At 46.8% G+C, this 15950-nt stretch overlaps 1 protein-coding gene across 1 annotated transcript; it reads left to right on the plus strand.

Moving 5' to 3' along the window:
* The first annotated feature begins 1812 nt into the window (after nucleotides 1-1812).
* On the plus strand, nucleotides 1813-4123 carry RD3 (RD3 regulator of GUCY2D). The gene is made up of 2 exons (XM_052654234.1): nucleotides 1813-2108; nucleotides 3832-4123. The coding sequence occupies exons 1-2, from the start codon at nucleotides 1813-1815 to the stop codon at nucleotides 4121-4123; spliced, it is 588 nt and encodes a 195-aa protein (XP_052510194.1).
* The last annotated feature ends 11827 nt before the right edge of the window (nucleotides 4124-15950 follow it).

Genomic DNA, 15950 nt, shown 5'->3' on the forward strand with positions numbered 1-15950 from the left:
GAGGAGAAGGGCATAGGAAGGGGAGGCAAGCCTCCTCAAAGACCCAGTTCAGGTTTTAGCCCAGGAGTGGAGCTCACCTTCACTGTTGTCAGAGGCATGAACCCACTTCCAGCAGGCAGCAGGGCATGCCTGAGAGGGCAGTCCATTCACTCACTCACGTGTTCATCCGTCATTCACTTATCCATCCATCTAGTCATTCAGTCATTCAGCAAACCTATACTGAGCAAGAGCCGGTGGGAATATGATGAGTTAGGATCCTTGTCACACCTGACGCTTCTTGCACACATCTCACCTTGTACCGTGGCAGGATCCTCTACCTGGGATATCTGCTCCATCAGTCGATGTGTCTGAAGGCTGCATTCACCATTCAGCCTTCTCTCGTCCACAAAGCTTTTCAAAACCCCTTTCATCATCCAGAGTCACTCCTTCCCCATTCCTACCCCAGCAATACTGACTCCATGCTTCACCAGTCACATTTACCTCTTTCCACTTAAATTATGGCTTTTACTCATCAAGTCTTGTATCTGCTGGAGAGCAGGGTCCAGACATGCTATCATGCTTGTTGTTCCTCCGCAGGTGTGTACGCTGGGCTTGATTAATGCTTTTGCCTGATGAATGATGAATAAATGAATGAATGGTGGGTAAGTTGTATCTTTTACAGGACAGTATCAGTCCCAGACAATCTTCAGCTTTTTTCAGTAACAGATGGGGGGCATTTCCTGTTATGAAAACATCTGTTCTGAATGTATGTGTTTATTTCCCCTTAAACCATAGGGATAAGATTATGCTCAGCCACACAGCATTGTTAAAAGGTAAACTGAGGCATATTAAAAATTTTTTAAAGAGTTTATTTGAGCAAAAAAAAGTCTATTCAAATCTAGCAAATATCAAAGAGCTCTGAGGAGCTGTACCAAATGAAACACTTCTATAATCAAAAGGGAGTGGGAACAAGGATGTTAAAGCAAAAAAAGCAAATTGGTTGCTGCAAAGTTATTATCCTTTAGGGGCTGGCAGAGGGCTATCAGGCAGATTACTTAACTAGTGCTGATCAAGTGATTCCTGTGAGAGGTGAAACTAAGTCTTGGTTTGGTGACGTGGGGCTTAGCATAAGGACTCCATCTGAGGCCTGTTGCCTTATTTTTATTTTTTTTAAATTTAATTTAATTTTTTTTTCACATTTTTTTTTAATTTTAAAATCTTTAATTCTTACATGTGTTCCCAAACATGAACCCCCCTCCCACCTCCCTCCCCATAACATCTCTGTGGGTCATCCCCATGCACCAGCCCCAAGCATGCTGTATCCTGCGTCAGACATAGACTGGCGATTCAATTCTTACATGATAGTATACATGATAGAATGCCATTCTCCCAAATCATCCCACCCTCTCCCTCTCCCTCTGAGTCCAAAAGTCCGTTATACACAGCTGTGTCTTTTTTCCTGTCTTGCAAGTTGCCTTATTTTTAACAGTACGTTTCCATCTTTGTTTGGAGTGACCGAGGATCTGGAAGCTCAATCATCTGGACGCTTTAGAGACGTTTATGGCCGTGAGATTATCTTACTTTTATGTGGTGCTGGGAGCTTCCCAAGTGAATTCACAACTGCTTCTCACAACACCACCACTTTGTCTTACAGACCTAGAAACGATTGCTCAGAGAGGTTAAGCGTCTTACCCGAGGCCGCCCAGCTGTGAAGGGGGAGGTCTTCTCACTCGGGCCTCCGCTCTCCCCGCCTCACCCCGTTCTCCCCACCTTGGCTGACAGAGGGGCTGAGGAAGACGCACTCCTGCCCCGCCCCGGCAGGGCCTGGGGGCCATGTCCCTGCTCCCGTGGCTCCGGGGGAACGAGGCGCCGCCACGGCTGGCGTCGCGGAGCCCGGCGGAGATGGTGCTGGAGACGCTCATGGTGGAGCTGGCAGGGCAGATGCGCGAGGCTGAGCGGCAGCAGCGGGAGCGCAGCCACGCGGTGAGGAAGGTCTGCACCCGCGTGGACTACAGCTGGCTGGCCAGCGCGCCGCGGCCCGCCTACGACCTCAGCCCCGGCGAGAGGCTGCAGCTGGAGGACGTCTGCGCCAAGATCCACCCGGCCTACTGTGGGCCCGCCATCCTCAGGTAACTCCCCGCCGTCCTGGGGTAACTCCAGACATCCTCAGGTAAATCCAGACGCCCTCGGGTGACTCATGTAACTCCCCACCATCCTCGGGTAACTCCCACCACCCTCAGGTAACTCCAGACATCCTCAGGTAACTTCCTGCCATCCTCAGGTAACTCCCACCATCCTCAGGTAACTCCCACCATCCTCAGGCAGCTCCAGACATCCTCAGGTAACTCAGGCAACTCCCCACCATCCTCAGGTAACTCCCACCATCCTCAGGTAACTCCCACCATCCTCAGGCGACTCCAGATATCCTCAGGTAACTCAGGTATCTCCCCGCCATCCTCAGGTAACTCCAGACAACCTCAGGTAACTGAGGTAACTCCCCACCATCCTCAGGTAACTGCCACCACCCTCAGGTAACTCAGGTAACTCCCTGCCCTCCTCAGGTAACTCCAGACAACCTCAGGTAACTCAGGTAACTCGCTGCCGTCCTCAGGTAACTCCAGGCATCTTCAGGTAATTCAGATAAGTCCCTGCCATCCTCAGGTAACTCCCACCACCCTCAGGTAACTCAGGTATCTCCCAGCCCTCCTAAGGTAACTCCAGACAGCCTCAGGTAACTCAGGTAACTCCCCACCATCCTCAGGAAAGTCCAGACATCCTCAGGTAACTCAGGTAACGCCATCCTCAGGTAATTCCAGACATCCTCAGGTAACTCAGGTAACTCCCCACCATCCTCAGGTAACTCCAGACATCCTCAGGTAACTCCCCTCAAGGCACCGGGCAGGGACATTCCCAGGCTCTGGAGGTGCGCAGCCTGGAGCCCCAGGGACTAATAATCTCATGGCACTGGAGCCCGGGCCTGGATGAGCAGGGATCCGTTACAAGGAGCAAGGCAGGAAGAAGAAAGGGGCCGCAGTTGCCAGGTCAGTGCTAGAGGCTGAGGGAGGCAGGAGGCAGCTCCCAGAGGCACGTCAGCTTTTGGGGTGTTTTTCAGAAAAGAACCCACGTTTATTTGCAATAGAAACCACGGTCTGGGGGGAAAAAAACTATTAGCAAATGTAGATTCTGTGTTCTGTTCGGGGTCACACCAGGAAACCAGGTATTACATGAACTTGCTAGCGGTGGTTCTTTCTGGAGCTCCAAGCCAGAGAGACCTTGAAGAGAGAAGATAGAGCTTGGGAACACACGCAGGAATCCCGGAGAACCTGGGGCCCTGGGGAACCGCACTCCTGGCTGCAGCGCAGACAGGAAGTAGCCAGGAGACTGATGAGCAGAGCCAAACAGCTCGCACCCTCAGCCAGGAGGTGGCGGGGAGCTATGGAAGGACCATCACAGGGCCGTGACAGCACCGGATGTACATTTCTGGGAGATCACGCTGGCCAGTGAGGCCAGAAAAACCCCAGTGGGCTCCCCTCACTACATCGATAACCCGAAGCAGCTACCAGTATCTTTCCCTATGTTAGCTCATTAATCTCACCAAAAAAAATAAGTAGCGGTGACCCCAGTTTACAGATGGGGAAGCTGAGTCTCATGGAGGCCAGGAGTGGCAGGGGTGGACCTCAGGATGGGCTGGAGCGTCAGGAGGTGGCGTGGATTTCTGATTCAGAAGAAGTGGGCAAGTGGAGAAGCTGGGAATTTCCCACTGTGGGGGCGGGGGGCGCAGGGACGCCCTTGGGGTCTCGCGCCGCTGCACCCACCACACCCCTGCCTTGTTTTCCGGCCCCCGGCCCCCAGGTTCCGGCAGCTGGTGGCGGAGCAGGAGCCAGAGGTGCAGGAGGTGTCCCGGCTCTTCCGCTCGGTGCTGCAGGAGGTCCTGGAGAGGATGGAAGAGGAGGAGGAGGCGCAACGGCTGACGCGCCAGTGGAGCCTGCGGGCCCCCCGAGGCAGCCTGGCCACTTTCAGGAGCCGTGCGCGCATCACCCCCTTCGCCAGCGACATCCACACCATCTCCGAGGACGTGGAGCGGGACACGCCGCCGCCGCGGGCCTGGAGCTTGCCCGAATTCCGGGCACTGAAGGAGGACTGATCCTGCTTCCCCTGCCTGGGGCGGGGCCCCCTCTGGGAGGGTATGATAGACCTGGACCATCCCAAGTCCTGGAACCTCCCCACTCTGCCCTGACCCCGACGTGGGGCCAAAATGACCGCCCATCCCAAGATATGCCTGTAAGACAGAGCAACCCCTCCCTGCCCGGCCTCTCCCACTGACCGCCAGGCCTCTCCCACTGACCGCCAGGCCTGGAGTCAGGAATTGGAGCTGCACCCAGAGCCCCCTGCTCCCCTGCGCAAGTCGGCTGGAGCAGCCCTTTCCCTGCCCCTTAGAGATTTTTGGGGGTCTCAGCGGACAGACCACCACCTCTTCCCCATCTCCTGCTTCTGTCTGGAACGGAAGAGTGGCCCTGCCTTTTGCCAAGTCATGAGTTCTCACTCCAACTTAAGGATGTCCCATCACCCCCACTCCCTGGATAGTGATGAGGGACGACCCACTGGCTGGTGGTCATTCTCTGCTGGTGACTGTCGTGCACCCCACCACAGCCAGTGGGTCCCAGCCTGGTGGGTGGGCAGAGCTGGAAGGGATGCCCAGTCCACTCTCCTCAACTAGTGAGTGAGGAAACAGGCTCGGAAGAGGGCGGGATTCTGCCACCATTAACTGCAGCCTGATCCCCTTGGGCGGTGAGCTTGTTCCCTTACACATGTGTCTCTGCCCCTGAATCTGTGAGTCCTGGACTACAATGGGACAAGCCCAAGGGCTGATCTCCACCTGCTTGTGGTCTGACCCATCTCTTACCTTGGCACTGGTGTGGGGGTCTGTAGTAGCTCGGGGCAGAGGTGGGTTGCTATTACCCCACCCCACAGTGTCATCATGTGGGAGGGGCCAGTCCCCAGCAGAAACTTCCAGAAGCTAAGCTTCAAGGCCTTCGGACTTGCTGCTCCAGAAAGTCAGGTGTTTGACTCCAGGGTCCCTTCTCTACCTGGTTGTGCCTGCTCTTTGACTTTCTTCAGAGAAGTGATGTCCAGACTTGTAACTGACCTCAAGGTACCCAAGTGAAATATTCCAGAACCTCCCCACAGGCTTCACTGTCATTCCATTTCTAACCCAGTTAGAGCTTGGTGATGGGCATATGATTATCCAGTGCATGGATCAACAGTGGCAGACATGGAAGTCCAGGCAGCCTCCGCACACACTCTGGGCTGAAGTTGGGTGGGTGGGGGATGGGTGGGGAACATGTCTGGCCCCAGTTATCAGTGTGTGCTCAGAAAATGCAAGTGGGTTTTAATATTGTGTGCACTAAGTCACTGCAGTCGTGTCTGACTCTCTGCCACCTTATGGCTGCAGCCTGCCAGGCTCCTCTGACCAAGGGATTCTCCAGGCAAGAATACTAGAGTGGGTTGCCATGCACTTCTCCAGGGGATCTGCCTGACCCAGGGACTGAACCTGTGTCTCTTTTGCCTCCTGTAATGGCAGGCAGGTTCTTTACCACTGCCTGGGAGGCCCAGGTCTAAATAAAATGCCAGAAGGAGACAATTCAACAGTGGGGGGAAATCTGTATATTCCCTGACCAAACTTAGTGGGAAAAAGTTCTTTTTATGATCTGGTTTTGGATATTTTCACTCAGATCTGAACAAGAGAATTATAGGATGGTGGAAAACCTCTCATCCAATGCTAATAGGATGAAAGAGTTAATTGACTTATGAACCCTACTGGTGAAAGTTGAGAATCACTTAAATAAACATGCACATCTAAAGTATCTTACATATTCTAAGACATAAAGATGTTCATTCAATCGCTAAACTTTTAATGTAGACTGAAGCTGTATTCCCTTTTTTGGTGACATGTGTGGGTTGTCTGATGGGAGTTCTGCACTTATGTTTTATTGTTTGTGTGTACTTTAATCATAACAAGAACAACTGGTATAAACAGATTTTGGCCTCTTATGAAAACCCTTCCTGCTCACCTCAATCAAGACAGACTGACCCCCACCAGCCTCAGACCCTAGTCATCTACTGGAGGAAGTCCCAGCTGGCGGCACTCAGACCCATAAGTTACTCCTCTGGATTCAGGTCATTAAATGGAGTAATGAGACCTAAATTTCTGTTTTTATAAACCCAGTGACAACAAATGAAAGAACAAAATAGTTTGAGAGTCTCCTTGTGAGTGTGGTATCTGGAGGAGATGGGTTGAGTCTGCTCCAGACTGGGTAGTTTCTTTGCACTCAGCTAACGCCACTGGCCACTAGAGGGAGTCAGTGGGTGTGGGAACCACTTCCTGATAACATTTTCTTTTGCTGAGTTGTTTCAGTTTTATGAACATTTTCAGGTACAGAAATGTAGAGAGGAAAGTATATGGAGTTTCCATATGCCCATCACCAAGGCTTAAAAGTTAACATGTTGCCATATTTGCTTTTCTACTTTTTGGTGAAGTATTTAAAAGTAAATCCTAGACATCATAATATTTTGCCCCTGAGTACCTCAGGATGCACTGCAAAGGAATAAGAAAAATTTCCTGTGTAACTACAGTAGAATACTATCACTCCTCCCCAAACTAACAGTAATTCTTTAGTATTATCTAATGCTCAAACCACATTGACATTTCTCTAGCTTTTCCCAACCAATGATCTTTGCAGTTTATTTCTTTGAGTGAGGCTCTAATCAAGTAGTTTGTTTTATTCTTGGTCATATAGTGTTTATTTAATTCCACAATAAAGTGTTGGTTAAAAAGAGTGCTTATGAAACATGAGTGTTAGTGTGCGGTAAGTTAATGATGGCACATAAATGATAACGATTCTGCAAATCAGCCTAAGGATGCTCTCTACTCAGATCCCGTTTTATTCTTCTGATTAAAGTTCTTCCAGAGCAACCAAGATTTTCTAATATCTTGAAAAACAACATCAAAAATAATAATGACAATAATTTGTCAAAATTAATTTGACTTTTCATTTGGTGAAAATACTCTTCACATTTATGTATCTTATTTTTTGAGACATTCATGCAAATGGCAACGGTAAGCCTTATCCTCTTTTCCTCATTTAGAAACAAAACACTAAAATTTGTCAAAATAACTCGAAGGAAATCTCAAGAATTCTAATAGTAGGTAATGAAAAAATTATCTTTTAATGCCATCAACACATAGTGAAATTCAGTCTGTCTTTTTTTTTTTCAGGATAAAGCACTATTTGTATATTTATTTAATAAATTCTTGTATAGCTAAATATTGTCAGTCTGTCTTATATTCATGTGTTTCTCTAATGAAACACAATGTTATTTGAAAATTCATTCAACCTAAATGACAAATCATTTTTAGACAGCTATTTAAAATCAGTTTAACACCTTCCATCATTTGTTAAACAGAGAAACTGGCATCTGTTTCCTTATGAATATTATTATGTATTATATCAAGTTAGCCTTATTATAGTTAGTAAGATGCTAATCTAAAAATAAAAACAATGACTAAACATCATGACTTTATCATAATCAAGGCAGAAATAGCAAGATTATTTTTTAGAGTTTCTAAAAATGTCCAAGGGTTTTTTTTTTTTTTTTTTTTAATAAAGGAAGGCATTCAGGAACTGACCAAAGTTGGGGAGTGTTCTCTAGCACATCTGATTGTGCTGCATTCCAGTTCCAGTTCCCTTGCTGGAACAAATGCAGCATTCCCAGAGCCCAGCAGTTGGCAGTCCTCCAGCCGTCTCCCCTCCCAGCTAGCATTCGGCGCGGGGAGGATTCCACTCCGGGAACAAGCCATTCCTCTCCATGTAGCCAGAATCCTGAGGCTAACAGCTTAGAAATTGCTTTCGGCTTCTGCTTGCTGGTGGGGGGCTGGGGGCCTCTGCGAGGCTCTCACCAAGTATCCAGGATCCAGAACAAAGGGCAGCGTAGATTGAGGTCAGCCTTTCCTGGGTAGAAAAGAAATCAAGCCAGTAGGCAAAGAAGATGCTCCAACGTGTGGCTTCATGGATGTGAGAAATACATCTTTTACCCAAATGAGCCAGTCCAACAATATTGCTATGAATAGAAATGGCTTCTTCATCAAGAAAATTCCTTTATTAACCTTTGAATAAAGGTTAATCCAGGGCTTCCCTGTAGCTCAGACAGTAAGGTATCTGGGTCGAGAAGATCCCCTGGAGAAGGGAATGGCAACCCATCCAGTGCTCTTGCCTGGAGAATCCCATGACAGAGTAGCCCAGTGGGCTACAGTCCATGGGGTCGCAGAGAGTCAGACACGACTGACACGACTGAGCGACTAACACCACTACTACTACTGACCTTTGAACGGTTTACCTTTACCGTTACCCACCGTATCTCATTTGTCTGTGACCCTGAGAGGAAGAGCGTTATATTTTGTTGCAGGTTACAGGCAAGTGGCCTGCCTGGAATGGAAGCCAGAGTTCTCAGGATTACAGATCCTACATGCACCTAGCTCCAGCTGATGGTATTGTAGATGAGAAAACTAGAAAGTTCCTTCAATTATCTAACCCTCTGTTGCCATATCAATCTTTTGCCCTATATACGCAGGAGAAAATAAAACAATAACCACTGCTCTTTGTCCCTCGTAGGAAGACTGCTCGTTGTTAATCTGCTTTCTGAGGAACTTTCCATTTTGGTTGGTTTTCTCTCCGTCACTTCATCTTCTCTTAAAAGATTTCCTACCTTTTACCCATGAATAGATTTTGCTCTGCCTCAGAGAGGACAAAGGCATTTAATAGTGCAAATGAACTCGTTGGGACTTTTGGGCCGCTAGAAACTCTGGATGATGGTTCTCCCAAAGTGATTCTCCCATTTACGTCTTTGCAAATCCCTCAGCTCTCTGAGGCTCTTGTTTCTCATCTAAGCATGTCGTCTTGTCTGCTTCCCAGAATTGTGGCGAGGTTAAAATAAGATCAAATACTTTGCAAACTATAAAAGAACTTTCAAATGTAAGATCTGCCAGTTGTTCATGACAGTCCTCCAGACAGTCGATGGAACACACACCGAGGAGCAGTTGTCATCGTCCTTCCTCTGAAATAACCAGACCCTGCCCTTTAATCATTGTTCCTGAGCCCAATTTCCCTATTCGTCTAGATCTCTGGTTCTCAAGCTTGGCTGCACATTAGCCTGCTGCAAAAGCTTTTAAATATTCTGGTACCAGCTGCCCTCTAGGGCAAGTAAATCAGAAACTCGGGGTGAGACCCAGGCGTCCATCTAAAGCTCTCCAGGTGATTCCACCGTGCAACCAGGGCTGTGAACCCTGACTGTTGTTAGGTTACTCTTTCTGGGGGTCTCAGGACATTCTCTGTTGTCATGTCTTGAATCTATTTGAATCTACCACACGCCTGAATGGTTTCATCTCAACAGGAGATGGAGGCACTTTGGAGCAATTGTTATTGCTAAGACCATGTGTTATCTTATGTTAGAGACAGATGGTTGCAAGGTTGCTTATCACATAGATGTCTCTCATCTTTGCTTAGCAGTATCAGGAGATACTTGGAGGTGAGATGAGATGTCTCTTGTAGAGAGTGCTGCAAGTACCATTTTATTGCAGCTGGAAAGATGGAGAGGATGATGAAATCAGTGCTGTTTCTTACCAACTGGAAAGAATATAATCGTGTAGGATGACAATTACCTGATGTCTGTTGTAGAAACTATTCATGAGGGTGTATGACAGAGACAGAGAGAGAGACAGGGTGAGAGGCAAAGAGTTAGAATCCACTGTGTGGAAGGGTGGTGGGGAGAGGTGCTACTTACCCTTTCTTCCTTTTTCGTGCCTAGTGCCGTGACCGTGAGGCAGCTGGCCAAGGTGAGCGAGCCTAGTGCCGTGACTGTGAGGCAGCTGGCCAAGGTGAGCGAGCGGGGAGAGGTGCTGTCACTGGTGTTACGCTCTCATCCCAGGGCCATCTTCACACACAAGCCGGTGCTGGGAACCAAGCCCCTCGTCTGCAGAAGGCCCCCTGGTGGTCACGGGGAGCCCAGCTAGAGAGTCCGTCAGCTGGCTGCAGGGTCCCCAGGGGTGAGCCCTGCACTGGTCCTCCCCAGCCCCAAGCAGCCAGCACCCCCTACCCCCATTAGCAAGTCTGCTCGGAAGGACAGGAGGCCTGGGCAGCAGCCGCTGCTGCCCAGCCACCCAAGTGGGGCATCTACTCTCATCTATAAGCTGTGTGACCTTGGCCAGCTATTTAACCTTGTGGAGTCTGTTTTCTCATTTGAGTAGTAATATTTTCATGACGCTGGGGTGGCAGGGATGAGCTGGGATGAAGGCACAGGGATGAAGCACTGAAGCCGAGGGGCTTATTTCCTGCCTGCCTCCCTCCCCACGTGTTCAGAGGCCCCTAGCTGGGGCAGGAGGCACGTGTGTTGCTCTGCACCTGCTCACCTGCCCTCTAGATGGCCAGGGGCCTGTCCCCTTGGCATCAGCTCTGTGCCCCAGGCTCTGTTCTGGGCACCTTCCCTTAAGAGCACATCACACTTCCTTCCTTCCGCCCATTTTCTCACTCGGGCTCCGCACTAACCATGGGAGGCAGCTGAGGCAGCAGTGCCGTGTCCAGTGTACACCCAGGAGCTCAGTGACTTGGCCAACTTCACACGGCACAGCACTGCCCAGAGCAGTGAGAAAACCACCTACCGTCTTGGAAAACCTACACTGTGTGCCAGGCCCGGAGAGCTTACTGACGCTCACAGACGACACAGCCAGGCAGGCACTTCTCTCCCCACTTCAGAGATGAGCAGGCAGAGGTCTAGATCATTTGCGGCTTTCCCCAGGTTGCACCAGAACTTGAGCCCCTCTCTCATCGGCTGCAAAGGCCGCCCTGCCTCTGTGGCAGAGACTTGAACCTACTTCTCTGGATTTCTGGAAAACTGCTTTCTTCCCAGCACAGTCCTATCCACCAAGCACAGCCTGGCAAGCTCAGAGCTGCAGCCAGAAGCACAGCCCTGGACATCTCAGTAATGCCTTCTCTTTGCCTGGAGACTTCTCTGCCGAGGATAACGTGTTGCCTGATGCTGAACCCAGAACGTGTGTCTCTCATGCCTCAGTCCTTTGATAGTCGTAATCAGTTAATCATCAGAAAACTAGCAGCCCAGCCATGTTCTCAAAGGAGTGCTTCAAGGGAGGAGAAGACTCCCTCTTCCCTTGACCTTTCCTCTTTATGTTAATAGTTATCAGCCCTGGAAATCTACATTTTTAAGTGTTTTTCAAGTGGTTCTAATGCTCAGCCAGGATTTTCAGACTTCGGGTCCTGACCTATTGAGTGGATCATGGAATCAATGTGTTGGATTGTGACCAGGAACTTTTAGAAGAAAAACAACTGAGTAGAAAATAGTGTGCAGACACGACTAAGTGTACACACACACACACACACACACACACAAATAAGAATTACTTCATGAAACTTTTGCCTTGTTTATGCATCTGTGTATGTACGTATATGCACATGTATATGTTTACTGGCCCACACTGTAAACTGTATTTCTGTGGGTCACAAAAGGCATTTGGAAAATTCCAGCTATTTGGTGTTCATAACCTGTTTGCCATTGGGATTGATTATATTAACAGTTCTCCCAGGACACTTTATACTGTTAAAAATTTATTAAAGAGCCCAAAGAGCTGTTGTTTATGTGGATTATATCTATCAATATTTACTGTTAGATACTAAATTAAAAAATCTTACTAATTCATTTAAAATAACAACTAGAAATCTATTACATATTAGAATAGTAACATGTTTTTAATCATGTTTTAAAAATGAAGAAGAGTGCTATTATTTTTTATTTTATATGTCTGTACGTATCCTTAACGTCTGGGATGGTGGGCACACCCTGAGGTGACTCAAATGAGTCAATGAATGGGGGAGAAGCTGTCACTTGCTTCTTCTTCTTTTTTAAATTATGGTATAGTTGGACTTCTCTGGTGTCTCAGTGGTCACCAGAGACTCTGCCTGCCAGTCATGAGACACAAAAGATGTGAGTTTGATCCCTGGGTTGGGAAGATACCCTGGAGTAGGAAGCGGCAATCCACTCCAATATTCTTGCCTGGGAAATCCCATGGACAGAGGAGCCTGGCAGGCTACAGCCCATGGGATCACATAGACTCAGACACGACACTGCAACAGAGTGCACACACAATGGGAAACTAATGCAGATTACTTCTTATATCAGCTTCTGCATTCACTCTGCTGTGATAAGTTGTTTTCACTGAAGTATATGAAGAAAATCCATCCTCACACAGACATTTAGATAGAAAAAGGAACCATGTTTTAATAGCTTCTTCAGATCCTCTCCTGTGGAAGAGAGGACTAGAGAATTATTTTTTCATGGGAACAGAGTTTCAGTATGAGATGATAAAAAAGTTCTGGAGATAGAGAGTGGTGATAATTGCATTACTAATATAAACGTACTTCATGCCACTCAACTATTCACTTAATAATGGTTAACAAATTTTATGTTGTGCATATTTTACCACAGTTAAAAAAATAAATTGCCCATGATTCAGAGACCAAAAAAGAGTTAGTTGCAATGTGGAATCTGAAATCATATCAATATTCATACTGTGTCATGCTAAAATCCATTAGTCTATCTTGTACTTTAAATGGCTATTTTGGGACTTCCCCAGTGGTCCGGTGGTTAAGAATCTGCCTTGCAATGCAGGGGACTTGGGTTCAACCTCTGGTCAGGGAACAGTGATCCCATGTGCCAAGGAGCAACTAAGCCCGTGTGCTGCAACTACTGAGCCCACGCACATGCACTCTGGAGCCCTCGTGCCACAACTAGAGGGCCCGCCTGCTGCAATGAAGACCCAGGGCAGCCGAATAAACAAATATTTAAATGGCTCTTTTACCCATGCCTGACTTTGGAACATCACGCATTGGTAATCTGAAAAGTACTAGTTTACTGAATCAGGCAGATCTTCAAAAAGTTAATTATACAATATAAAAAGTTCATATTTGTTAATATCACTAGTAATCTCATCAGGAAAGTCATTAAGTCTGGAGAAACTGTCAAACTCATCGTGTAAGAAAAAAATGAGGAAAATGAGTAGTGGATACAGGTTTTTCCAAAACTCTCATTTTTTTCCTGAGTACTCAAATTTTGTCATTGGCAACAATTACAGTCAGATGATATCCTTGAAGTGACAAGCTCACTTCATTTATTTTAGAGAAAACATCTGCCAAATACTCAAGTCTGGATAATCATATTTGTCAGTCCTCTTTCTTCAAGTAACAGTAGTGTTCTGTGAAAAAAAGCAGCTATTTCAGCTCAAAACTCCCAACAATCACATGGTGCTTCTCCCTGAAAAACTATTGTACTTCAGCACACAGAAGTACGCTGTGCACAGCTCATATTCTGTCACACAGAATACTACAGAGATGAATACTCAAGGGTTGAGTTTAATAAAATGAATGATTTTTACTGCCTCACCAAGAGCATTCTTTGTGAAACTGGCTGGCTTTTCTTCCTTCCTTTCTTCCTTCTTTCTTTTAGTGCATGACAGAGAAGAACACATTAGCACTGTTTGGTGCCACTGCACTGATTCATGCTAAGGTATCAACAGAAAACTGCTGGTAAATGAAAACCCACCATTGCTTTTGTACCATCAGTGCCAAAGTTAACACAGTGAAAAAAGTAAAATAACCTTAGTATTTTTAGGGAAGCACATTTTATCTTTCAGGCCCCTTGAAGATGCCTTGGGCCCTGGAAGTCCACAGACCACACTTCATAGAGCTCAGCTTTTTTGCATGAACCACTGCTGTTCCTCCACCCCAGCAGCAGTGCCCACCGCCAGAAGAAGTGCTCCAAAAAGGGACCAATGCATTATGTTTCTCAGATTAACCTCTGATGGGGCTCTAGCAGCAAATATTCTTTAGCTATCTTTTGCCTTACTCTTTCTCTTGCGGTTCAGTTCAGTCGCTCAGTCATGACTGAGTCTTTGTGACCCCATGGACTGCAGTATGCCAGGCTTCCCTGTCCATCACCAACAGCAACTCCTGGAGCTTACTCAAACTCATGTCCATCAAGTCAGTGATGCCATCCAATCATCTCATCCTCTGTTATCCCCTTCTCCTCCCGCCTTCAATCTTTCCCAGCATCAGGGTCTTTTCTAGTGAGTCAGTTCTTTGCATCAGGTGGCCAAAGTATTGGAGTTTTAGTTTCAGCATCAGTCCTTCCAATAAACATTCAGGACTGATTTCCTTTAGGATAGACTAGTTGGATCTCCTTGCAGTCCAAGGGACTCCCAAGAGTCTTCTCCAACACCACAGTCCAAAAGCATCAATTCTTCAGCACTCAGCTTTCTTTACAGTCCAATTCTCACATCCATACATGACTACTGGAAAAACCACAGCTTTGACTAGATGGATCCTTGTTGGCAAAATAATGTTTCTGCTTCTTAATATGCTATCTAGGTTGGTCATAGCTTTCCTTCCAAGGAGCAAGTGTTTTAATTTCATGGCTGCAGTCATCATCTACAGTGATTCTGGAACCCAAAAAAATAAAGTCTATCACTGTTTCCATTGTTTCTGTATCTATTTGCCATGAAGTGATTGGACCGGATGCCATGATCTTAGTTTTCTGAATGTTGAGTTTTAAGCCAACTCTTGCAGTACTCTTTCTAAAACATAGATTGGTTGTTCTCGTGATTCAAAACCTCTAAACAGTGTAAGATAAAGAGGGCATCTTAAATCAATGGGAAAGGCTGGATTATTAAATGGTAAATAGGACACTTGGGTAAACATTTGGGAAACTTTAAAAAAATTATCTTTCATATATATCAAAATAAGCCCACACTGATTATTGCGCTAAATATTAAAAATTAAGTCATAAACTAAGAAAAAAGATAATATGTATCTGAGCACAGGATGCAAAATGTTTTTCTACCTAAATATACCCAAGTAGAATCCAATGGGAAGACCTAGCTTCAAAGGCCATAGCCAAAGTCCATTGAGAAGAGGGTGAGGAAATGGGAGGGGCAAAGAGGTACTTTACCTTCTGTTACCCATCCCAAGTCCCCCGGGACTAAAAGGATTGAGCTGAGGGGGGCACCTCAACCTGACCATTAGTTCTTTGATGTCATAGACCTCGGTCTGCAAACACTCTACTTTGTGGCCTTGGCTGGGTGCAGGCCATATTTCCTATTTGCTCTGCTGCTGGCTCTTAGCTCAAGCATGAAAGACAAAATTCTTCAAACAAACAGTGGTTAGGGCTGCATAACATATGAAATGTCAGATTGTAGGAAAATTGAATGCTGTTATGCTCTAAGTTGCTAACAGTGACTGGTTTTTATTAGATAGTGTGATGGTTTTTATTTTCTACGCGTTTTTAAGTTGGTTAATCCAGCACACATTTATTGAGGCCCTAAAAGGGCAAAGCACTGTACTAGGTGCACAGTCCCTGTGCCTACAACAGCATCTGAAAGTGAAAGTGAAGTCGCTCTGTCGTGTCGGACTCTTTGCAACCCCATGGACTGTAGCCCGCCAGCCTCCTCTGTCCATGGGATTCTCCAGGCAAGAATACTGGAGTGGGTTGCCATTTCCTTCTCCAGGGGAACTTCCCGACCCACATTGTAGGGTCTCCCACGTTGTAGGCAGATGCTTTACCATCTGAGCCACAAGGGAAGCCCAAGGAAGCGTAAGCACATAGTAAAACTCAACATTCAAAAAACAAAGATGACGGCATCTCGTAACATCACTTCATGGCAAACAGAAGGGGAAAAAGAGGAAGCAGTGACCGATTTTCTTTTCTTGGACTCCAAAATCACTACGGACAGGGACTGTAGTCGTGAAATTAAAAGACGCTCACGCCTTGGAAGAAAAGCTATGACAAATCTAGACAGTGTATTAAAAGCAGAGACATCATTTTGCTGACAAAGTTCTGCATAGTGAAAAGCTATG

Source organism: Budorcas taxicolor, chromosome 16 (assembly GCF_023091745.1).
Source record: "Budorcas taxicolor isolate Tak-1 chromosome 16, Takin1.1, whole genome shotgun sequence".
NCBI lineage: Eukaryota > Metazoa > Chordata > Mammalia > Artiodactyla > Bovidae > Budorcas > Budorcas taxicolor.